Source organism: Stigmatopora argus, chromosome 20 (assembly GCF_051989625.1).
Source record: "Stigmatopora argus isolate UIUO_Sarg chromosome 20, RoL_Sarg_1.0, whole genome shotgun sequence".
Taxonomy (NCBI): Eukaryota; Metazoa; Chordata; class Actinopteri; order Syngnathiformes; family Syngnathidae; genus Stigmatopora; species Stigmatopora argus.
The window spans coordinates 8,386,030-8,411,863 of NC_135406.1; the positions used below are offsets into that span (position 1 = coordinate 8,386,030).

The following is a 25,834-nucleotide window of genomic DNA, read 5'->3' on the forward strand; positions in this document are numbered from 1 at the left end:
TCAGTTAAATTTCAAGTTAATGTCATGTTACGAGCCTAACCACCGCCGATATAAGTATAAGACTTTACATTCCCAGTCTAACCTAAAGGACTTCTCTTTGGATAGACAGATTATGAAACATATCATTTATTTTCGTGTCTTTGCAGGTTTCAGAGAATATCTTGGTCCTGATAGGAAAGAGTCTGTTGGCCTTAAAAACCCCAAATTAAAGAGGAGGAGCCAGAGTTCCCTCAACAGCAAATAAAAAAGGATCAAGAAGATGTCACCGTGTCAACTGGTGAGCCTTTCAAGAGTGAAGATGATGTGGGCGTGGGCGGCAGAGGGGCGGAGACTCCTGATGGGAAAGAGTCTGTTGGCCTTAAAAAGGAACTTGAGCTCCCCCAAATCAAAGGGGAGGAGCCAGAGTTCCCTCAACAACAAATGAGAGACGAGCGACTTCCAATCAAGAAGGAGGAAGATGATGTCACCTGGTCACTTGGTGAATTCCTGAAGAGGGAAGAGGATCTGGGCGTGACCAGCAGAGGGGCGGAGCCTGCACACACCTTAACGTTACCCCAAATTAAAGAGGAGGAGCCAGAGTTCCCTCACAGCAAATCAAAAAGGAGGAAGAAGATGTCACTGTGTCAACTGGTGAGCCTTTCAAGAGTGAAGATGATCTGGGCGTGGCCGGCAGAGGGGCGGAGACTCCGAACGGCACCTCAGCAGAAGGGCAAGCAGACAATTTAATTGCTCCGTTAACAGAAAGCGAAGACTTGCTTTATGACAATGAAGGTCTTAAGGACGGCAAACTCTGGAAATGCTCTCAATGTGGAAAAACCTTTGGGAAAAAGTCTACTTTGAAAACACATATGAGGAGCCACACTGGGGAGAAACCCATATCATGTACAGTTTATGGTAAAACATTTACAAACAAGGGAAACTTAAATATTCATGCAAGAACACACACAGGTGACAAACCATTTTCGTGTTCAGTTTGTGGTCAAAGATTTACAGAGAAGGGAAACTTAAAAATACACTCAAGAATCCACACTGGGGAGAAACCCTTATCATGTACAGTTTGTGGTAAAACATTTACACACACGGGAAACTTAAATATTCATGCAAAAACCCACACTGGTGAAAAACCATTTTCGTGTTCAGTTTGTGGTAAAACATTTACACACAAGAGATACTTAAAAATACACACAAGAACCCACACAGGTGAAAAACCATTTTCATGTTCAGTTTGTGGTCAAAGATTCACACAGAAGAGAGACTTAAATAGTCATGCAAGAACACACACAGGTGACAAACCATTTTCGTGTTCAGTTTGCTGTAAAGCCTTTTCTCAACAGCAACACTTAAATAATCATGCAAGAATACACACAGGTGAAAATACATTTTCGTGTTCAGTTTGTGGTAAAAGATTTACAGAGAATGGAAGCTTAAAAAGGCACACAAGAATCCACACTGGTGAAAAACCATTTTCGTGTTCAGTTTGTGGTCAAGGATTCACAGACAAGGGACACTTAAAAACCCACACAAGAACCCACACTGGTGAAAAACCATTTTCGTGTTCAGTTTGCGGTAAAGCCTTTTCTCAACAGCAACACTTAAAAAGGCACACAAGAACACACACGGGTGAAAAACCATTTTCGTGTTCAGTTTGTGGTCAAAGATTCACACAGAATTCATGCAAGAACACACACAGGTGACAAACCATTTTCATGCTCAGTTTGTGGTAAAGCCTTTTCTCATAAGCCAGCTTTACAAACACACACAAGAACCCACACTGGCAAAGAAACATTTTCGTGTTCAGTTTGTGGTAAAATATTTACAGAGAAGGGAACCCTAATTAGTCATGCAAGAACACACACTGGTGAAAAACCATTTTCGTGTTCAGTTTGTGGTAAAACATTTACAGAAAGGGCAACGTTAAAAGCCCACATAAGAACCCACACTGGTGAAAAACCATTTTCGTGTTCAGTTTGTGGTCAAACATTCACACAGAAGGGACATTTAAATAGTCATGCAAGAACACACTGGTGAAAAACCATTTTCGTGTTCAGTTTGGAGTAAAGCCTTTTCTAAAAATGAAAACTCAAAAATCAACATAAGAACCCACACTGGTGAAAAACCATTTGCTTGCTCAGTTTGTGGTTAAAGATTTACAGAGAAAGGAAGCTTAAAAATACACATAAAAACCCACACCGTTGTAAAACCATTTTCATGTTCAGTTTGTGGTCGAACATTTTCCCAAAGAAGAAGCTTAAAAAACACTTATTAACCCACGCTGGAGAACAATGTTTTCCTGCTCAGTCTCTGGCCACAGATTCACTACAACAGCCCAATTAAAAAGCTACACAATTCAAAAACCTTTTCCAGGTGCAGTTAATGTTCCAACATTTTCACAGAAGGGAACCTGAAAAGAACACTTAACAACCCGCAGTGGCAAAAAGCCCTTTCTTTGCTCAATTTGTGGTTCAACACATTGGTTAAAAATACTTAATAATACATAGTACTAAGTTTGTTGCCAAGGAATTATTCATAAGACTTAAAAGAAACAAACGTGTGTGTGTGTGTATGTTATCTATTAATTGGCAAAAATGACGAGAATCCCTCGTGTCATTTTTGAATCATGTTGATATTTTTATTTTTTTTCTAGTTATCATTTTGAGCCATAAAGGTTTTTTTCAAAAATTTTATAAGCTGTTTAATATGCACTAAAACAAATAAAACATAAATAAAATAAAATAATAATAAAAAAAAAATAAAAAAAAAATGAAACATGACACATATCACATAACTTCACACCTTCTTCACACAGTCGAGGACACTGTATGCGTTGCCGCGGCACACTGCTAGAGAGATGCGCTGTAACAGCCATTGACACTCGCGTGGCTCATTTGAAACAGCCACGAGCCGGGAACCTACCTCTAGCAGAAACTTCAAAGTGGAGTCCCCACATACACCTGAAGTTTCGTAGGCTATGGGCTGGAACAAGTATCTGTCAACAAGCGGTGCATATTTGACAGACTTCATTGACTCTGCCTTGTTCGCAGCTGAGCAGGCTTTTATTGCAGATGAAGCAATTGAGGATTGAGAAAAGGTGTCAACAACTGTCACATCCCATGTCAAACACTTTCCCATCTTCCATGGAAAGATTGACAAGCCGTCAGGCCTTCGCTCATCTGCACGCACTAGACCACTTGGTTCGAGAATTGATGGAACTCCAGCTTGACCTAGTGCGCGTTTAACGATGTCGTTGATGTTGGAGTGACGGGGGAAACGACCAGCTTGGACACGGCAGGATAAGGGGTGGAGAGCTCGGCTATCAATTGAATGACCACATTTGCACAGAATCGGGTCACAAACTTTAGCACCAAGACGATGAGCAATCGAGATGCGAAGCTCATCGGGGGAGAGCTTATTGCCCAAAGTCGCACTTGGCAAAGCATTCAACCAAGCTCCGGAGGGAAACGTCGACGCTGATAATATTCGACTGCGGTCCCACTGATTCGAGGAATCGATCAAATTGCCTTTCATCCTCAGGCAATTGATTTCATCCCACTCTTTCTGTACTCCGAGATGTGTTGGAGTTGATGAATGACATTCATTCCAGGCATTTAGTGCGCCATCAATGTCAATTGATTTATGAGGATCAATTTGAGATGAAGACAAAACAGGTCGCACTAACTCAACTGTAGAATAGAATGATGACAGAAAAGAGGGGAGGGACAAGTCAACAAGGGAACGGATACCAATGCCACCGTGACGAATTGGGAGTTTCGACTGATTCCATGCGGACTGTGAAAAGTCAACATTCAACAACGAGGATAAACAATCTTTTATGACATGGTCGAAACTCTGTAGACAATTCATGTTACGATATGTCGGGGAGCTTCTCATCACGTATTGAAGTTTGGGAATGAAGAGACAATTTCGTAGGATGAACATGGCCTGATGATTTATTTACACATACTAAACTAAAAAGCAGTTATTCATTGGATAACTGATGTTGAATCCGTAAAGTGAATAATGCTAGAAACGTTGTCAAGACTTCAGTTCAGTTAAGTGACTGAAATTAAAAGACAAATTAGATGGGCAAAAAGACAAATATTCGCAGACTAAGCGCTCCCTATTCGGCCATCTTTATTATTTTTTTGCCCTCGCATTTCCGGTCAGGGGTCCATGATGGGAAAGACAGTTTCCCGTAATGGCAACCTTCCGTTCAAAATAAGATGTTTCACGTATGTATAATATTCAATTTATATTTGAAAATTTGTTGGGGAAAAATCAATAATGGGAGACACATTGTGTCGGAATCACTGCTTTTTGTCGATATGTTGTGTTCTTTTTTAACGGAAATAAAAAGTGTGTTATTATCATTCATAAGGTTTATTCAAACTTTCTATTTGTTAATTGATCTATGATGTATGTCCACGAGTATCAAACCCCTGTTAATATATATTGTTTGGCTTCACATATTTTTCTTATAAATATGAAAAAAATGTTTTAATATTAATAGGATAATGCGTAGAACTAAGTGGCATATTCATTAATCCCGATACTCGTGTAATTTGTATATTTACATTTTAATACTGTTAAACCTGGCAAAAACTTTGACTTGTGTCGCTATATATTTTAACAGAGTTTATACCCGAATGACATTTATAAATTAAATGATTTCGTTATTATCTTGGTTGTATTGATTGCAGTGGCGGGCCGTCAGGGCCTTCAAGGCCTTCTCTGCTGGCCTAAGAAATATCTGAATCATATTATATTTTGTCCATCAATACGTACTTATTATTCCAAATGGTCTGTTAGCTTTCTTTCATTGCTTTTTCCCCTGTTTGCACTGCTTCCAGATGTGTGTTTTCATATTGAAGCATTTATTTGTTGCCAGATCAGATCTGCCTCAAAGCCTGCACAATCAGTTCTTGCGGGCTCTGCTGCATTAAACTAGATTGTTGCTTTTAACCAATCAGATTTCGAGTTGGCAACCCCACAATGATTTTTCATAGGCGTTAGCATTTTGCTGGCTGGGACATGTCATTGCTTTCACAAACTATGATTGGCTAGTAGGCGGGCCAAAGCAGTACCGAGGCAGCCGAGATCGCAAACTCCACCCACTATGGCCGACATAAGCAAAAACAAATAGATTCTGTTTACTCACAAAGCTATTTTCTAGACGGACTTTTTCAGGAAAAAAATGGACATCATTAAGAAAGGGCGGTCAACTCCGAAGCTAGCAAGCGTGTTACAGCCGGGAAAATGGTGAGTGGGGCACTTTCAGCGTGCTAACTTAGCTCCACAAGCAAATAGTATATTGTTGTGTTGATTTAATGCCATTTTCAAAACGGACTGTGCCGGAAATATGACAGGACAGGCTCGACTTTCATCATTAGCTTCGATGTCGATAGGAAAGAAGGAAGAAAGAAAGGAGGATGGATATTGTGTAAAAAGGATTTTTGGTGAGTAAAATTACAAATATGGTTATATTCCTAAATCATATTTCAATTGTGGGCCAAGTTCTGATATCTGAAAAGCTCCAGTGTTTGTATTTAAGCTCCAGTGTTTGTATTTAATCACAAAATGCTGCTAGGAAGTGGATTTTACCCCAGTTTAATTTTTGCCGTTTCACCACTGACTTCCATCAGTGTCTTTTCCTGGAAAAAATCACCCCCCTGGCCTGGTTGTAATGTCTCAAAAGCTCCAGTTTAATAGCCATAAAATAGTTTTTGAGGGTTGGATTGATACGTTGAAGGCGCTACCAGAAAATGCACCGCCCGCCACTGGTATGTATGTATATGTATGTATGTGTATGTATGTGTATTGGATTGGATAACTTTATAACTTTATTCATCCTGTATTCGGGAAATTTCATTGTGACAGTAGCAAGAAAAGGCATAGTTATAAGTTAGACAGTACAGTCGCAAAGGCCACACAACAACAAAGCAAATCAAAGTAAATGGAAACTGGAAAATGGAAACAAAAACTGGAACCACACACAGGAAGTCTTCCACAAGATGGGGAACTTCTGCAGACTGTAACCGAGGTAGAGAATATGCAGATTCACTCTTCCAAGCTTATCCGCACAGTTCCTCAGTAGTCTGGAGCTGAAGACAACAGTAGCAGAGTAGGGCCCCTCGACTCTGTTGCTAGTAAGCGCCGACAGCTCTTCCATCTTATCCCACGATGGAACAGTTGGTCAGAAGCGTTGCCTCTTCTCCCGGCACTTTTGTCCAGCTCTGAATCGCCGGCGGCATCGAGGTGTTGCTCCTTCCGCTGCGTATTGTAACAGCTAGTCCCATGTGTGTGACAGCGTAGGCATGACTGAATGGTTCCAAAAAAAGAAGTAGCCGAAAAAAGCCAGGCTAACAGAACAAGAAAAGTTGTAAAAACATTAAAGTATAAAGTACAAAGTAAAGTAAAAAGGAATGTATTAAGAAATATTAAAATGTAATTAAAAAAAGATAGGAGGGCTGTAAATAACGAAAAACAAGAGTGTACAGAGCTACTTCTACTGGCTCCCGCGTGAACGGCGCCATCTTGGAATCCTCATACATACCATCTTGGTTTGTATGTGTATGTATGTGTATGTGTGTGTATGTGTGTGTATGTATGTGTATGTATGTGTATGTATGTGTATGTGTGTATGTATGTGTGTGTATGTGTGTGTATGTGTATGTAGGTGTATGTATATGTATGTATATGTATGTGTATATATATGTATATGTTTTCTTAGTAAGGGAAAATGTCAAAAGAAAGAAAACAAATTGGAGGGAAAAATTGCAAATATTCTTTAAAAATTGGAAAATCAAGAAATATAATTTACATCTATAGGTTAAGGGAATAATTTAAAAAAAAGAAAAAAAATCCTTTTGGGTTTAAGACACCTTTGAGAAATTGCTATTTTTCTGATATAATTTCTTTAAAACGCTCTTCGAAAACTTGTGATTGACTGTGTCTTAATTACTGTGTATGTTGCACCCTGCATTTTTGCTTGAAACACGGGGAGAAATAATCACAATAGTGTTTCGTTGTTGCTTCCTCAATCCAACTTTAATGAGATGAAGAATATCTCCCGTCAAGGCCTCAATAATCGAATACCGATATAAATCCAATCCGAACTAGTGGTATGGGCATCAAGGCATCAATAATCGAATATCGATATACATCCAATCCAAACTAGTTGCACATCCCCAACATGCGGTCGTTAATAAAATAAACACTTTAGCATGTCACACTGATAGGCAATGTTCCCTCTAAGCTGCGCGCGTGCGCAATTGCGCACTACTCACTACTCTCGTCTTCTCTGCGCAGCACCAATCATATGGCGCGCAGTAAAAAAAAAATCGTAATTTATTTTTTTTATTTTTATTTTTTACCCCTTTCCCCATGATGGCGCCGTTTAAGCGGCAACCAGTGGCAGTGGCTTTGTCCACTTAGGTTTTTCGTGTTTTACAGCATGTTTTACATGAAAAATTAGAGGGAACATTGACATGCACCTGCTTGTGGCAGGTGTGATACTGGTGTGCCCATAGCGAGCAATGATGATGTCGTGACCGGATGATTCGCCTAAAGACGTTTCGCCGACGGACGTTTGACAGACGGACAGGTCGCCGAATGAACGTTCGTTCAAACAGCGTTTAATGATTAAATACAAATACTAGTATTTGTTAGTTTAATGATTAAATACAAATACTAGTATTTGTATTTAATCATTAAACGCTGTTTTCAGCTGGATTTGACCGAATTTGAGAGCATTTTGAGCCGTTTGGCGAATGGACGTATATAGACGTTTTTTTGCCTCCATCGCGATATCATCACGACATTTTACCGAGGAATTCACTTCCCTGGGCTCGGTTCTAATGTCCAAAGAGCTCCAGTATTTGTATTTAATCATTAAATGCTGTTTTAGGATGGATTTGACCCGATTGCTGTCATTTTACGGCTCGGTTCTGCTACATCTGCCCGCCCAAGAGTGCTTATTCCCGGACTGCCATGCCCACCCAAGAGTGCTTATTCCCGGGCTGCCATTGATGGTAGACTAACATTAATTTTTACTATAATTTGGACAACACCGGCGGCGGGCCGGATTAAAAATCCTAACGGGCCGTATATGGCCCGCGGGCCGAGGTTGAAAAACTTGTACACACACGATCCGGGGGCGGGGCGAGCGCGCAACTCCCGTTTCAGCAAAACCTCCGTTCAGCCGATTGAACGTTCGGCGGAACGTCCATTCGGCGGCCTGCCCATCTGTCAAACATCCGTCGGCGAAACGTCTTTAGGCGAATCATCCGAGTACCGATGATGTCGCTCACACTGGTACTCAGTGCGCTCAGGGAGGTTGACTTTCTGCTCAGACCAACGAAAAATTAGAGGGAACATTGACTGCGGCCCTTTGAGGATCGGTTTGACACCCCTGGTGTGAAGGGATCGACTTTGACGAGGATATATTCATATCCGCCTTTGCATCGATCAAGATGAAGAAAGTCAATACAGACCAGCTCAAAGGGCTGTGGTTTCACAATATTTGTCAATGGCGCTCTCTGTTCGTGGCATGTTTTTTTAAGTTTTAGACAAGGGCAGGTTTTAGTTACATAATGTTCAATATCAGACTGCATATACGGCCAGAAGAAACAATCACGCACAAGGGATACTGTGCGGTCGACACCCTGCTACCCCATGTTATTATGCAACTCTTTCATTACTGTACCTCGATATAGTTCTGGTGGGACTAACTGTTTACAGGTTGTGGTGGTTCTGTACAGAACACCGTCACTGTCTTATCAGTTTGTCCCACTGCCTGAGCACATTTTTTTTCTTTGGGCTGAGCGACTTCAATTCCTTAGCTGATGGCTTACAACCTGACAGTTTATAGTTCAACATAGGAGTGTATGAACAGGTCCGATTGTTGTGCTTTCCTTACCTCTTCTTTTGGTCTGGGGTTGATTGACGCAGCAGCTGTCTCATCCATGAATCTGGGAAGGGAATCATCATATTCTCTACCTCGGTCACAGTCTGCAGAAGTTCCCCATCTTGTGGAAGACTTCCTGTGTGTGGTTCCAGTTTTTGTATCCATTTTCCAGTTTCCATTTACTTTGATTTGCTTTGTACTTTTGCTTTGTTGTTGTGTGGCCTTTGCGACTGTACTGTCTAACTTATAACTATGCCTTTTCTTGCTACTGTCACAATGAAATTTCCCGAGTACAGGATGAATAAAGTTATCCAATCCAATACACATACATACACATACATACATATACATACATACCAGTGGCGGGCGGTGCATTTTCTGGTAGCGCCTTCAATGTATCAATCCAACCCTCAAAAACTATTTTATGGCTATAAAACCTCTACTGCAGCTACAGCTGCAACACATAAAAAATAATCAATAAATTAATGCACAAAAATGGGGTAAAATCCACTTCCTAGCAGCATTTCATGATTAAATACAAATACTGGAGCTTTTCAGACATTAAAACCAGGCCAGGGGGTGATTTTCCCGGGAAAAGACAGCGATGAACGTCAATGGTGTACGGGCAAACATTGCCTGAAAATGGGGTAAAATCCAGCCGAAAACAGCATTTATTGATTAAATACAAATACTGGAGCTTTTTAGACATCAGAACCGGTCCCGGAATATCATTTCCCCGGTAAAAAGACAGCGATGAACGCCGGTACGTCCATATACGTGAAATGACAAAAAATGCACTAAAATACTAAAATTAGGTAAAATCCACTTCCTAGCATCATTTATTGATTGAATACACATACTGGAGCTTTTGAGACATTACAACCAGGCCAGGGGGGTGATTTTTCCCGGGAAAAGACAGCAATGGACGTCAATGGTGAAACGCCAAAAATTAAACTGGGGTAAAATCCACTTCCTAGCAGCATTTTGTGATTAAATACAAACACTGGAGCTTTTCAGATATCAGAACTTGGCCCACAATTGAAATATTATTTAGGAATATGGCCATATTTTACTCACCAAAAATCCTTTTTACACAATATCCATCCTCCTTTCTTTCTTCCTTCTTTCCTATCGCCATCGAAGCTAATGATGAAAGTCGAGCCTGTCCTGTCATATTTCTGGCATAGTCCGTTTTGAAAATGGCTTTAAATCAAAACAACAATATACTATTTGCTTATGGAGCTAAGTTAGCACACTGAAAGTGCCACACACACCATATTCCTGGCTGTAACAGGCTTGCTAGCTTCGGAGTTGACCGCCCTTTCTTAATGATGTCCATTTTTTTTCTGGAAAAGTCCGTCTGGAAAATAGCTTTGTGAGAGAAATCTGCAACAGAATTCATTTGTTTTTACCACTGTCAGCCATGTGGGTGGAGTTTGCGATCTCTGGCTGCTTTGGCCCGCCTACGAGCCAATCATAGTTTGTGAAAGCAATGACATGTCCCAGCCAGCAAAATGCTAACGCCTATGAAAAATAATTGTGGGGTTGCCAACTCGAAATCTGATTGGTTAAAAGCAACAGTCTAGTTTAATGCAGCAGAGCCCGCAAGAACTGATTGTGAAGTCTTTGAGGCAGATCTGATCTGGCAACAAATAATGGCTGAAATGTAATTGGTTAAATGCTTCAATATGAAAACACACATCTGGAAGCAGTTTAACCAGGGGGAAAAGCAATGAAAGGAAGCTAACAGACCATTTGGAATAATAAGTATTGATGGACAAAATATATGATTCAGATATTTCTTAGGCCAGCAGAGAAGGCCTTGAAGGCCCTGACGGCCCGCCACTGATACATACACACATATACACACACATGTACATACATACATATAGACACACACACACACACACACACCGGTAAAAAGACAGCGATGAACGTCGTTACGTCCATACGTGAAATGACAAAAAATGCACTAAAATTAGGTAAAATCCACTTCCTAGCAGCATTTATTGATTGAATATAAATACTCGAGCTTTTGAGACATTAAAACCAGGCCAGGGGGTGATTCCCTCGGGAAAAGACAGCGATGGACGTCAATACGCGAAACGGAAAAAATTAAACTGGGGTAAAATCCACATCCTAGCAGCATTTAGTGATTAAATACAAACACTGGAGCTTTTCAGATATCAGAACCAGGCCCACAATTGAAATATTATTTAGGAATATAGCCATATTATACTCACCAAAAATTATTTTTAACTGTACACAATATCCATCCTCCTTTCTTTCTTCCTTCTTTCCTATCGCCATCGAAGCTAATGATGAAAGTCGAGCCTGTCCTGTCATATTTCCGGCATAGTCCGTTTTGAAAAGGGCTTTAAATCAACACAACAATATATTTGCTTGTGCAGATAAGTTAGCGCACTAAAAGTGGCGCAAACACAATTTTCCCGGCTGTAACAGGCTTGCTAGCTTCGGAGTTGACCGCCCTTTCTTAATGATGTCCATTTTTTTCTGGAAAATAGCTTTTTGAGCAAATCTGCAACAGAATCCATTTGTTTTTGCCTCTGTCGGCCATTGTGGGTGGAGTTTGCGATCTCTGGCTGCCTCACTATGGCTGTGGCCTGCCTACTAGCCAATCATAGTTGGTGAAAGCAATGACGTATCCCAGCCAGCAAAATGCCAATGCGTATGAAGAAGCATTGTGGGGTTGCCAACTCGAAATCTGATTGGTTAAAAGCAACAGTCTAGTTTAATGCAGCAGAGACCGCATAACTGATTGTGAAGGCTTTGAGGCAGATCTGATCTGGCAACAAATAATGGCTGAAATGTGATTGGTTAAATGCTTCAATACGAAAACACACATTTGGAAGCAGTGCAACCAGGGGCAAAAGCAATGTAAGGAAGCTAACAGACCATTTGGAATAATAAGTACGTATTGATGGACAAAATATAATATGATTCAGATATTTCTTAGGCCAGCAGAGAAGGCCTTGAAGGCCCTGACGGCCCACCACTGATATATATACACACGTCAATGCACCCTTGGGCTTTTTGTATAAAGTTTCCTGCAGTGATTTTTAACGTCCACCAGGTGTCAGTATTTTGCGAAGCAGTGGGTCACTGTATGGAAACGACAAGTGATGCTCACAAATCCATCACTCGTAGTGAGTCAATAAAATAATTACGGCATACATAGTTTTAATTCAAAACACAAAAAGCAAACTGAAAACCCTAAGCCAAAAATCAAAAATTACACCCCCCAAAATTCAAATGAACAAAAAGCCACAGGAAGCAGTAAGCCATGGATTAACGAGACATGGAAAACAGGTGGGTGACACACAGGGGAGGCAACCACAGGTGAAAGCAATGTACAATCACAACGATAAGTTTCAAGCCATCAATATTTTTTTCATACTAATGATTATACATAAGAATATTGAGTATTATCTGTTTGTTCAACATTAAAATAAAATTAAAAAAAAAATAAAAGTTCATATTTGACTTCATATACCGACTGCCAGGTCTATTTACATACAAATCAAATCAGTTCGGATAAATATAAAAAGCGAAAAGAACTACTCCAACATAAACCCAAAGTCGGTTCGTATAGTTAAAAAGAGGAAAATAATGTAGTTTACAAAGCTAATAGAAAATTCTGAAGAAATGAAATAAAACAACATTTGACTTGTTTTACTCTTTTTCAAAGAGACAAATTCACAGCAGACTAATTTTATCAACATGATTAAAAAATGACACGAGGGATTCTCGTCATTTTTGCCAATTAATAGATAACATACACACAGACGTTTGTTTCTTTTAAGTCTTATGAATAAATCCTTGGCAACAAACTTAGTATTATGAATTAATAAGTATTTTTAACCAATGTGTTGAACCACAAATTGAGCAAAGAAAGGGCTTTTCGCCACTGCGGGTTAAGTCTTCTTTTCAGGTTCCTTTCTGTGAAAATGTTGGAAAATTAACTGCACCTGGAAAAGGTTTTTGAATTGTGTAGCTTTTTAATTGGGCTGTTGAAGCGAATCTGTGGCCACATAAGTGTTCTTTTAAGCTTCTCCTTTGGGAAAATGTTCGACCACAAATTGAGCAGGAAATTGTTTTTTCACCAGTGTTGGTTCTTATGTGGGTTTTTATCGTTCCCTTATCTGCAAATGTTTTACCACAAACTGAACACGAAAATGACCAGCGTGGATTCTTGTGTTTTTGGAAATCTTGCTTTTGAGAAAAGGCTTTACCGCAAACTGCACACAAGAATGGCTTTTAACCTGTGTGTGTTCTTGCATGAATAGTTAAGAATACCTTCCGTGTGAATCTTTGACCACAAACTGAACACGAAAATGTTTTTTCACCAGTGTGGGTTCTTATGTGCCTTTTTAAGGTTCCCTTCTCTGTAAATCTTTTACCACAAACTGAACACGAAAATGGTTTTTCACCAGTGTGGGTTATTGTGTGCGTTTTTAAGCATTGCTTTTGAGAAAAGGCTTTACCGCAAACTGAACACGAAAATGGTTTTTCACCAGTGTGGGTTCTTGTGTGTATTCGTAAAACTTGCTTATGAGAAAAGGCTTTACCACAAACTGAACACGAAACTGGTTTTTCACCAGTGTGGGTTCTTGTGTGCTTTTTTAAGGATCCCTTCTCTGTAAATCTTTTACCACAAACTGAACACGAAAATAAATTTTCACCTGTGTGTATTCTTGCATGATTATTTAAGTGATGCTGTTCAGAAAAGGCTTTACCGCAAACTGAACACGAAAATGGTTTTTCACCAGTGTGGGTTCTTGTGTGCCTTTTTAAGTTTTGCTTGTGTGTAAATCTTTGACCACAAACTGAACACGAAAATGGTTTTTCACCAGTGTGGGTTCTTGTGTGCCTTTTTAAGGTTTTCTTCTCTTTAAATCGTTTACCACAAACTGAACACGAAAATGGTTTTTCACCAGTGTGGGTTCTTGTGTGCCTTTTTAAGGTTCCCTTCTCTGTAAATGTTTTACCACAAACTGTACACGAAAAGGGTTTCTCCCCAGTGTGGGTAAGAATATGTCTTTTCAAAGTAGACTTTTTCCCAAAGGTTTTTCCACACTGAGAGCATTTCCAGAGTTTGCCGTCCTTAAGACCTTCATTGTCATAAAGCAAGTCTTCGCTATCTGATAACGGAGCAATTAAATTGTCTGTTTGCCCTTCTGCTGAGTTGGCGTTCGGAGGCTCCGCCCCTCTGCCGGCCACGCCCGGATCATCTTCACTCTTGAAAGGCTCACCAGTTGACACGGTGACATCTTCTTCCTCCTTTTTGATTTGCTGTTGAGGGAACTCTGGCTCCTCCTCTTTAATTTGGGGTAACGTTAAGGTGTGTGCAGGCTCCGCCCCTCTGCTGGTCATGACCAGATCCTCTTCCCTCTTCAGGATTTCACCAAGTGACCAGGTGACATCATCTTCCTCCTTCTTGATTGGAAGTCGCTCATCTCTCATTTGTTGTTGAGGGAACTCTGGCTCCTCCTCTTTAATTTGGGGTAACGTTAAGGTGTGTGCAGGCTCCGCCCCTCTGCTGGTCACGCCCAGATCCTTTTCCCTATTCAGGATTTCACCAAGTGACCAGGTGACATCATCTTCCTCCTTGATTGGAAGTCGCTCGTCTCTCATTTGTTGTTGAGAGAACTCTGGCTCCTCCTCTTTGATTTGGGTGAGCTCAAGTTCCTTTTTAAGGCCAACAGACTCTTTCCCATCAGGACCAAGATATTCTCTGAAACCTGCAAAGACACGAAAATAAATGATATGTTTCATAATCTGTCTATCTAACGAGAAGTCCTTTAGGTTAGACTGGGAATGTAAAGTCTTATACTTATATCGGCGGTGGCTAGGCTCGTAACATGACATTAACTTGAAATTTAACTGAAATCAACTCAAATGACTATACACACCCACACATATTTGACCACCCGGAACCATCTCAATAAGTTCGTATCTCCAATTTGTCTCATTTCTCAAGGAAAAAAATGGCTCTGAATTTAGCTCGTTTCTTAAATTTTCCGTAAATTGGGACACTCGTATGTCAAGGTATTCCTGAAATATGCTGGCTGCCACAGCAAATGTTTAATTAACAAGGAATAAGCATATAGCACTCGCGGGTGACCCGCATTGTAATCAACAGTTTGAGGAAAAAAAGAGTTCACCTTCAAAATTAAAGTACAATTAAGAGCACACCTACACATTTCAATGTTTAAAAATGTTTTATTTTATTAAACCCAAATGATTCTTTAATCTCATCTCATTTTCTGAACCGCTTTATCCTCATCAGAGTCGGGGGGAGCCTATCCCAGCTGACTTTGGGCCAGAGGCGGGGCACCCTGAATTGTTGGCCAGCCATTCGCAGGGCACAACAAGACAGACAACCATTCACACTCACACCTAGGAGCAATTTAGAGTGTCCAATCAGCCTACCATGTCTTTAGAATGTGGGAGGAAGCCGGAGTGCCCGGAGAAAACCCACACGCATCAAAATAAAAAGGTAAATTCTGGGCCACTTTTCACATTTTTTATGAACTTAAAATAAAATAAAAATCTTCAGTGCTGAGTCGTATTAGCAAGCGGAAGACATGGGAGTTGCTTCCGCTTGAAAAATAATTTAAAAAACATTTTCCCCAGAAAAAATCCGCGATGTAGTGAAATGCTGAGGGATTACTGTACTTGAATTTGCAATTGCAGCACAGATATAGCACTTCTACAATTACCATTAAGCCTTTATGATGAAGGGAATATATAGATATAAAAATGGACCCACCTTGCATTATTTTGCAAAATATCGAGTTTTCCTCGTGGAACGTTGCTGCTCTTTTCCCACACGTAAATTCTGATGGAGACGCCATTGATAGCTGCTAGCTAGGTTAAGCTAAGGTAGGCCGCAAAGCTTCAAAGTTCTTCGACGACTTGAAGAGTTATTCCTTTGATATATGCTAACAGGCTTAGCTAAAGTAGCGCACAAAGCTTCAACGAGGTCTTGAAAAGGATTTTGGCTGATATTTAAGGTCATAAAGTAGCTGAAGCTAGACACGACGGGGACCCATAGGTTAAGTTTGGTGGCGAAAATTGGGCATGCGCGGTGGCAGCGTCACTTCCTTCGATGCATTACGTTTATAAATGTAAGAGATTTGGACATAGGAAATAATTATTATTCAAATTTTCTGACATGTGGTTTGAGCAAAAAAATGTTTGCGCAGGTTTGAATTAAATTGAAAATTAAATTAAACATAAATCACTTGAAGATCGTGTCTCAAAAGGAGGCGTGGCAAAACGCGCATGCGCAGAAAATAATCGCCCTTGATAATGGTGCTGTTCTGTTTTGACGATTGGCATCACGGGAGAGGTAGTTCTTCATTGAAACGGTTTGAACTCGCAGGAATCAGTCTCTTATTTACGTACTGCTCTCTCGTGGTCAGGAGAAAATTTGTTTCATTCTAAGTTCAGTATTCGTGGACACTGTACACAATATTTAAGACACTGGCAATCACAAGTTATCGAAGAAGCACATTTTAAGAAATTATATCAGAAAATTAGCAATTTCTCAAAGGTGTCTTAAATCCAAAAGGAAAAGTTTGTTTTTTCTTTTATTTACATTATTCCCTTAATCCGGACCAACCACTAGATGTAAATTATGTCTTGATTTTCCCATTTTTAACGAATATTTGCAATTTTTCCCTCCAATTTTGTTCTTTTTATGTTTTAGTTCAATAAGTATTTTGTAAAATGTAAAAATAACTATATAGAAATATTTTCAACAAATGATTCTTCCCTTATTGAGAATAAAAGCTCAAATAAACATTGTTTTAGATCTATGAAAAATATTTAAGGCTTTATATCCAGTTCTTTAAATCCGATTTAATCTCTCTCTCTCGCTCTCTTGCTCTCTCCCGCTCCCTCCCTCCCACTCCCTCCCTCCCACTCCCTCTCTCCCTCCCTCACTCCCTCCCTCCCTCCCTCCCATCCTCCCTCCCTCCCTCCCTCCCTCCCTCCCTCCCTCCCTCCCTTCCTCCCTCCCTTGTAGATCATCCGTCTGGCCTGGAACTTGTTGTCCTGTTCAGTCCATAGTTATGAAGACAATTGACTGGCCCCGACAGGAAGACTGGGGGAAAGTGCACTCGGTCCAAACAGTATGGCACAATTTAAATTATAGCTTCATTACCTATTAATTCCAAATGAACAAAGAACTGAATGACAAGCCTTGCATTTTACATTTTTTATAGATCTAAAACTATGTTTATTTTAGCTTTTTTTCTTACAGAGGGAAGATGTCTTTTAATCATTTAATTTCAAAAGGAAACGAAATATGTTTTTATGTTCAAAATTAAAGTGGAAAACAGAAAATATTTTTATATAGTTATTTTTACATTTTACTAAATACTCATTGAACTAAAACACAAAAAGAAAAAAATAAGGATGAAAAAATTGCAAATATTCGTTAAAAATGGGAAAATCAAGAAATATAATTTACATCTAGTGGTTGGTCCAGATTGAGGGAATAATGTTAATAAAAGAAAAAACAAACATTTCCTTTTGGGTTTAAGACACCTTTGAGAAATTGCAAATTTTCTGATATAATTTCTGCGCTTTTTCGATAACTTGTGATTGACAGTGTCCTAATTATTGTGTATAATGTCCACGAATACTGAAATTAAAATTAAACAAATTTTCTCCTGACCACAAGAGAGCGTTACCTAAATAAGAGACTGATTCCTGCGAGTTCAAACCGTTTCATTGAAGAACTACTTCTCCCGTGATGCCAATCGGCGAAACAGCAACAGCTCCATTATCAAGGACGATTTTTCTCTGCGCATGCGCGTTTTGCGAAGCCTCCTTTTGAGACGTTATTTATGTTTAATTTAATTTTCAATTTAATTAAAACCTACGCAAACAATTATTGCTCAAACCACACGTCAGAACATTTGAAGATTAATTATTTCCTATTTCCGACTCTCTTACATTTATAAATCGAAGGAAGTGACGCTGCCACCGCGCATGCGCAGTTTTCGCCACCTAGCTTAACCTATGGGTCCCCGACGTGTCTAGCATAAGCTACTTTATGACCTTAAATATCAGCCAAAATCATTTTCAAGACCTCGTTGAAGCTTTGCGGCCTACTTTAGCTCAGCCTGTTAGCATATATCAAAGGATCAACTCTTCAAGTCGTCGAAGAACTTTGAAGCTTTGCGCCCTCTTTAATTTAGCCGAGCTAGCAGCTATCAATGGCGTCTCCATCAGAATTTACGTGTGGGAAAAGAGCAGCAAAGTTCCACGAGGAAAACTCGACATTTTGCAAAATAATCCATGCAAAAGTTGTCCTTCACAGAATAGAAGGTGGGTCCATTTTTATATCTATATATTCCCTTCATCATTAAGGCTTAATGGCAATTGTAGAAGTGCTTTTTTGTGCGCTGCAATTGCATATTCAAGTACAGTAATTTAATTTTCAATTTAATTAAAACCTACGCAAACAATTATTGCTCAAACCACACGTCAGAACATTTGAAGATTAATTATTTCCTATTTCCGACTCTCTTACATTTATAAATCGAAGGAAGTGACGCTGCCACCGCGCATGCGCAGTTTTCGCCACCTAGCTTAACCTATGGGTCCCCGACGTGTCTAGCATAAGCTACTTTATGACCTTAAATATCAGCCAAAATCATTTTCAAGACCTCGTTGAAGCTTTGCGGCCTACTTTAGCTCAGCCTGTTAGCATATATCAAAGGATCAACTCTTCAAGTCGTCGAAGAACTTTGAAGCATTGCGCCCTCTTTAATTTAGCCGAGCTAGCAGCTATCAATGGCGTCTCCATCAGAATTTACGTGTGGGAAAAGAGCAGCAAAGTTCCACGAGGAAAACTCGACATTTTGCAAAATAATCCATGCAAAAGTTGTCCTTCACAGAATAGAAGGTGGGTCCATTTTTATATCTATATATTCCCTTCATCATTAAGGCTTAATGGCAATTGTAGAAGTGCTTTTTTGTGCGCTGCAATTGCATATTCAAGTACAGTAATCCCTCAGCATTTCACTACATCGCAGATTTTTCTGGGGAAAATGTTTATTTTTTAAATAATTTTTCAAGCGGAAGCAACTCCCATGTCTTCCGCTTGCTACTAGGACTCAGCACTGGAGATTTTTCTTAAATTATAAATTCATAAAAATGTGAAAACCGGCCCAGAGGAGCGAGTGGTTAGCGCATCGGCCTCACAGCTCTCGGGTCCTAGGTTCAAATCCAGGTCAAGTCCACCTGTGTGGAGTTTGCATGTTCTTCCCAGGCCTGTGTGGGTTTCCTCCAGGTACTCCGGTTTCCTCCCACACTCCAAAGACTTGCATAGTAAGGCTTTTTTTAATAATAAAAAAGACCATGTATAGTAAAGTATCAGTTTCTTTAAAAAATGACCATTTATAGAAAGGCTTTTTTTTAATTAAAAAAATTACCTTTTTATTTTGACGCGTGTGGGTTTTCTCCAGGTACTCCGGCTTCCTCCCACATTGTAAAGACATGGTAGGCTGATTGGACACACTAAATTGCTCCTAATTATGAGCGTGAATGGTTGTCTGTCTTGTTGTGCCCTGCGATTGGCTGGCCAACAATTCAGGGTGCCCCCCCCCGCCTCTGGCCCAAAGTTAGCTGGGATAGGCTCCAGCGCCCCCCCCCCCGACTCTGATGAGGATAAAGCGGTTCAGAAAATGAGATGAGATTAAAGAATCCTTTGGGTTTAATAAAACAAAACATTTTTAAACATTGAAATGTGTAGGTGTGCTCTTAATTGTACTTTAATTTTGAAGGTGAACTCTGTTTTCCTCAAACTGTTGATTACAATGTGGGTCACCCGCAAGTGCTTTAATTATTACGTAAATAATTGAACATTTGCTGTGGCAGCCAGCATATTACAGGAATACATTGACATACGAGTGTCCCAATTTACGGGAAATTTGAGAAACGAGCTAAATTCCGAGCATTTTTTTTCCTTGAGATATGAGACAAATTGGAGATACAAGCTTATTGAGATGGTTCCGGGTGGTCAAATATGTGTGGGTGTGTATAGTCATTTGAGTTGATTTCAGTTAAATTTCAAGTTAATGTCATGTTACGAGCCTAGCCACCGCCGATATAAGTATAAGACTTTACATTCCCAGTCTAACCACCGCCGGTATAAGTATAAGACTTTACATTCCCAGTCTAACCTAAAGTCTTCTCGTTAGATAGACAGATTATGAATCATATCATTTATTTTCGTGTCTTTGCAGGTTTCAGAGAATATCTTCGTCCTGATGGGAAAGAGTCTGTTGGCCTTAAAAAGGAACTTGAGCTCCCACAAATTAAAGAGGAGGAGCCAGAGTTCCCTCAACAACAAATGAGAGACGAGCGACTTCCAATCAAGAAGGAGGAAGATGATGTCACCTGGTCACTTGGTGAAAACCTGAAGAGGGAAGAGGATCTGCGCGTGACCAGCAGAGGGGCGGAGCCTGCACACACCTTAAAGTTACCCCAAATTAAAGAGGAGGAGCCAGAGTTCCCTCAACAGCAAATCAAGAAGGAGAAAGAAGATGTCACTGTGTCAACTGGTGAGCCTTTCAAGAGTGAAGATGATCTGGGCGTGGCCGACAGAGGGGCGGAGACTCCGAACGGCAGCTCAGCAGAAGGGCAAGCAGACAATTTAATTGCTCCGTTATCAGAAAGCGAAGACTTGCTTTATGACAATGAAGGTCTTAAGGACGGCAAACTCTGGAAATGCTCTCAGTGTGGAAAAACCTTTGGGAAAAAGTCTACTTTGAAAACTCACATGAGGAGCCACACTTGGGAGAAACCCTTATCATGTACAGTTTGTGGTAAAACATTTACACACAAGAGAAACTTAAATATTCATGGAAGAACACACACTGATGAAAAACAATTTTCGTGTTCAGTTTGCGGTCAAAGATTTACAGAGAAGGGACACTTAAAAACGCACACAAGAACCCACACTGGTGAAAAACCATTTTCGTGTTCAGTTTGCGGTAAAGCCTTTTCTCAACAGGCACACTTAAAAGCGCACACAAGAACACACACAGGTGAAAAACCATTTTCATGTTCAGTTTGTGGTCAAAGATTTACACAGAAGGGACACTTAAATAGGCACGAAATAATCCACACAGGTGAAAAACAATTTTCGTGCTCAGTTTGTGGTAAAAGATTTACACAGAAGGGAAACTTAAAAATACACACAAGAACCCACACTGGTGAAAAACCATTTTTGTGTTCAGTTTGTGGTCAAGCATTCGCAGATAAGCGAATCTTACGATGCCATATGAGAACCCACACTGGTGAAAAACCCTTTTCTTGCTCGATTTGTGGTCAAGCTTTCTCTCAAACGCACCAGTTAAAAAGCCACACAAGAACCCACACTGATGACCCGCCCAGTTAATGTTCAAACATTTTCACAGAAGGGAACCTGAAAAGAAAACTTAACATCACACGGATGGCATACTTAAAAAGTCATGCAAGAACACACACTGGTGAAAAACCATTTGCGTGCTCAGTTTGTGGTAAAAGATTTACAGAGAAGGGAAGCTTAAAAAACACGTAATAACCCACACTGGTGAAAAACCTTTTTCGGGCTCAGTTTGTAGTCAAACACACACAAGGAAAGCTTGAAAAGGCACACAAGATTCCACACTGCTGAAAAAACGTTTTCGTGTTCTGATTGCGGTAAAGCCATTTCTCAAAAGCAAGATTTACAAAGACACAAGAACCCACACTGGCAAAAAAAAATCCTGCTCAGTTTGTGGTCGAACATTTTCCCAAAGGAGAAGCTTAAAAGAACACATTAACCCACACTGGAGAACAATGTTTTCCTGTTCAGTCTGGCCACAGATTCGCTGCAACGGCCCAATTAAAAAGCTACACAATTGAATAACCTGAAAAGAAGATTTAACAACCCGCACAGGAGAAAAGCCCTTTTTTGCTCAATTTGTGGCAGGAATATCTTAAAAACACAATTACCCACATTGGTCAGAAACCCTTTTCCTGCTCAGCTTCTTGCCAGAGATTTAGTCGTAAGGATAGACTTTAAAGACGCAAATGTGTGATAAGCAGTGGCCAATGACGGCTTTGCTTGCTTTATCAATTTCTGTATGAAAGATCATTATAATTGCAGTATACAGTGGTACCTCGACATACGATCGTAATCCGTTCTGAGACTGAGATCGTATGAAGAGATTCTCGTAACTTGAGCGGACGTTTCTCATTGAAATGAATGGAAAACAAATTAATTCGTTCCAACCTACTGAAAAAACACCAATAACAGGATATTGGATTGGAAAAAATGTTTTATTTCCTCTAATTCGCCATCTATTAACAAATTAACACATAACTAGTGGTTTAATAGTAATAAAATGTGTTTAATCTAACTAAAATTGGGCAGATTACGCCGACGGGAGACAGAGACGTGTGGGGGGGTGGGGTTCGTTTTTTTCCCACGACAACTCACTCGTAAACAGAACAAACAAATTTAAATTAACTTGGATTAATATATACAGACACTCAAACATACGTTTAATGTAACTTTACACTAAACTGAAATCTAATTTTGTTGTAATCTTTTGTTACCTTCGTTTTCCGGGTTGGCGGTTTGCCACGCCTCCACCCTCACGTTCGCTATCGATGGGCTGTTTGCTGTTGCACTACGTATTCCCTTCAAAATATTCCGAAAATGATTCACGCAAATGTCCTCACAATAGGATAACCCACGACCACTAGCCAACGAGAAAAACTGCTCATAAAGACCGTCTCGCAACTCCATCGTTGAAATGGCTCTGGTCGCAGCCGCTTTGAGAGAGCGTTGCGACCAGAAATATTACAAAGAGGGAATTGCGAGCCAGTGCCGCTGATGTTCTTAGGAGCAGCGAACGAGAAGTAATATAATACTCCTCGTATTAGATAATAATGAAAAACAGGAAATGCAACAGCTGAGCTTACCCACGTATTGATTGTGGGTAAAGTTTTATTCTGAGAAAGAGTGCCATTGCCTGTCGGTGTTGTGTGCACGAGTATACTTCATTACCCAGAAAGCCCTCTTTTTCCCGCGCATGCGCGTTGTGCGTTTCCTGGTCTGAATAACTCATTCGGTGCTCGTAGATACACGAAAGATATGCAAAAAAGACAGTGCCATGGCCCACTGGCTTGGTCGCATCACGAAATTTTGATCGCATCACGAAATTTTGATCGCATCACGGGCGAATTATTCGATTGAAATTTTCGTCGTAAGACGAGAATATTGTATGACGAGCGGTCGTATGACGAGGTACCACTAATTGTATTTTGCATTCTGAAAATCTTGTTTACATTTTTTATTGTGTAATATCGATCCACACTATTCAAATACAGTAAAACCTTAAGATACGAGCTAACTGCGGGATCGAGCTTGTATGTCAATTTACTCGTATCTCAAGTCAATTCTTCCCATAGAAATGAACAAAATACAAATTAATCCGTTTCCATCCTAAAAAAACCCCACCAAAATTGGTTCTAATTAACTACCGACTCACAATTGTGAACCATCTGGTATGCTCATATCTCAAATTTATCTCATATCTCAAGGCAAAAAAATTGCTCAGAATTTTCCTCGTATCTCAAATTTCTCCTTTGTTGGAACACTTGTATGTCAAGGTATTACTTTTTAAGAAAAATTAGTGCCGTTGAAGATTTTATTGACCTCACAATTCTATCCGAAATAGTAGAGCCTAAATTAGGAAATTACAAAGTAAATGATCAATAATGTGATCTAATTAATATGGAAAATGTCCTCACAGTTAAAGACATGCCTAAGAAATTTGAAAAATTGCAGTTTTTGTCTATTGAATTTGCTAGCAAATCCAATAAGAATATTGAGTGTTATTCAAACATTGTACATTTTACTGACAATAATTGATATATTGAATCTAGGACAAGGGTCACCAAACTACGGCCCGCGGGCCGGATGCGGCCCGCCGGCACATTTGGACCAGCCCTCTGAACAATACCAGAGACGCTATCGGATATATATATATATATTTTTTAATTTATTTTTATTTTTTTTATTTAATTTTTTTTATTTTTGGGATGCGGCCCGCCGGCACATTTGGACCGGCCCTATGAACAATACCAGAGACGCTATCGGATTTTTTTTCCTATTTGGCCTTGAAGACTGGGACGTTTTAATCTTGTGTTTGGTTCATTGCACCCCTGCTGAGCCCACAAATCATCCCAGTGAAGCGGGGCTTCGCATTGCTTCTTTGGTGACACGCGCGGGGAGAGTGTTTCCCTTTGCGCGTTGCATGCACGAGCAGTGTTACCGAGACATCTGGACGATCGCAGGTGAGGGCGGAGCCCTGGGACCATCGCGTACTATTCAAGCATATTAAAACTGCAACCTGTTTGAGAACGGAATAATGGCGAAAAAGTTAGGTGAGAGAAAAATTGATTGAGAATGCAGGGTATTTAACCTGGAGTGGACAAACAATTATTTTTTTGTTCAAGGCAAAGAAAAGGCTGTTTGTCTCATTTGTCAAGAGACGGTGGCGGTATTCAAAGAATACAATCTTTGCCGACACTATGAATCCCGTCACAAAGACAAGTACGATAGCTTGCAAGGCCAAATACGAGCAGACAAACTCTCAAAGCGAAAAAGTGGACTACTATCTCAGCAGAACCAGGCATCCGTTCGGGCCGGCTTTTGGGTTGCTAAATTGATAGCAAGCAGCGGTAAGCCTTTCACTGACGGAGAGTTTGTTAAGAAATGTATGGATACTGTCGTGGAGGAGGTAAGTCTGTCGGCGAGTACAATCACGAGACGCGTTGAAGAAATCGGGAGAAATGTATATGCCCAGCTGCAGCAGAAGACGAAATAATTTGACTTTTTTTCATTAGCACTGGATGAAAGCACGGACGTGCAAGACACAGCGCAACTGCTCATTTTTATTCGTGGAGTTAGCGCAAACTTTGAGATTTGCGAGGATCTGGCAGCCCTCCAAAGTCTCAAAGGGACTACAATGGGAGAGGATATTTTTGACAAAGTGTGCCAAACCATGGAGAAGTTGGACCTGGACTGGTCAAAGCTAGCTAGCATCACGACTGACGGGGCTCCTAGCATGGTGGCCGAAACTCGCGGTCTAATAATGGGACGCATGAACCGGGAGTTGGAAAAAAGGGGTCTCACCGCCCCGCTACGAGTCCACTGCCAAATTCACCAGCAAGCACTGTGCTGCAAAATGTTGACGTGGGATTCTGTAATGACGGTTGTGGTGTCGTGCATAAACTTCAGAGCAAAGGGAGAAGATTGTGCATGGCACAACAGAAAGTTAATGTTCCATGGCTTTTTTTTCTATGAAGAACCCAGAGAGAGTTATTTAGTTATTATGTATTTCATAAAAAGTGTTATTTATTTCCTGTTTTTTCTGTGAAGAACTCAGAGGGTTATTTAGTTATTATTTATTTCATTAATAGTGTTATTATATGTTTCCTGACTTTTTTTCTGTAAAGAACCTGGAAAGGGTTATTTGGTTATGTGTGGCTTTCTGGAAAACAATAAAAAAAAAATTAAGCTCCCCTACGATCGTCACACTTTTTCTGTTACAAACTGACACCGGCCCCCCATCAGAGAAGGGAAAAGTTATGTGGCCCTCACAGGAAAAAGTTTGGGGACCCCTGTGTTAAGTCATTAGAGACGTAGGGAGACTGTCTTCTTGTGGAAATTATTGGTATTGCTACCACGGGGAGTATCTTTTTTCTTTCTTAATGACATAATTAAAAAAAATTAAAGGGCTGATTTGAATCACGTCTCAGCAATTTCCTGTATTTTTAAACAAGATTTGTGTCTTATTTAAATTGAGTAACCTAAATTAATTCAATTCTAATGAGATTTTTCAGTTTTAAAAT

At 40.1% G+C, this 25,834-nt stretch overlaps 2 protein-coding genes across 2 annotated transcripts; both read left to right on the forward strand.

Moving 5' to 3' along the window:
* The first annotated feature begins 298 nt into the window (after positions 1-298).
* Positions 299-4,730, forward strand: LOC144066156 (uncharacterized). The gene is made up of 2 exons (XM_077589502.1): positions 299-303; positions 566-4,730. Exons 1-2 carry the CDS (start codon positions 299-301, stop codon positions 1,692-1,694), a joined length of 1,134 nt encoding a protein of 377 aa, XP_077445628.1. The 3' UTR covers positions 1,695-4,730.
* A 13,916-nt stretch (positions 4,731-18,646) lies between these two features.
* LOC144065997 (uncharacterized) lies at positions 18,647-24,200 on the forward strand. Its single transcript, XM_077589281.1, has 2 exons — positions 18,647-18,845; positions 20,188-24,200. The coding sequence occupies exons 1-2, from the start codon at positions 18,734-18,736 to the stop codon at positions 21,342-21,344; spliced, it is 1,269 nt and encodes a 422-aa protein (XP_077445407.1). The 5' UTR covers positions 18,647-18,733; the 3' UTR covers positions 21,345-24,200.
* Positions 24,201-25,834: the final 1,634 nt, after the last annotated feature.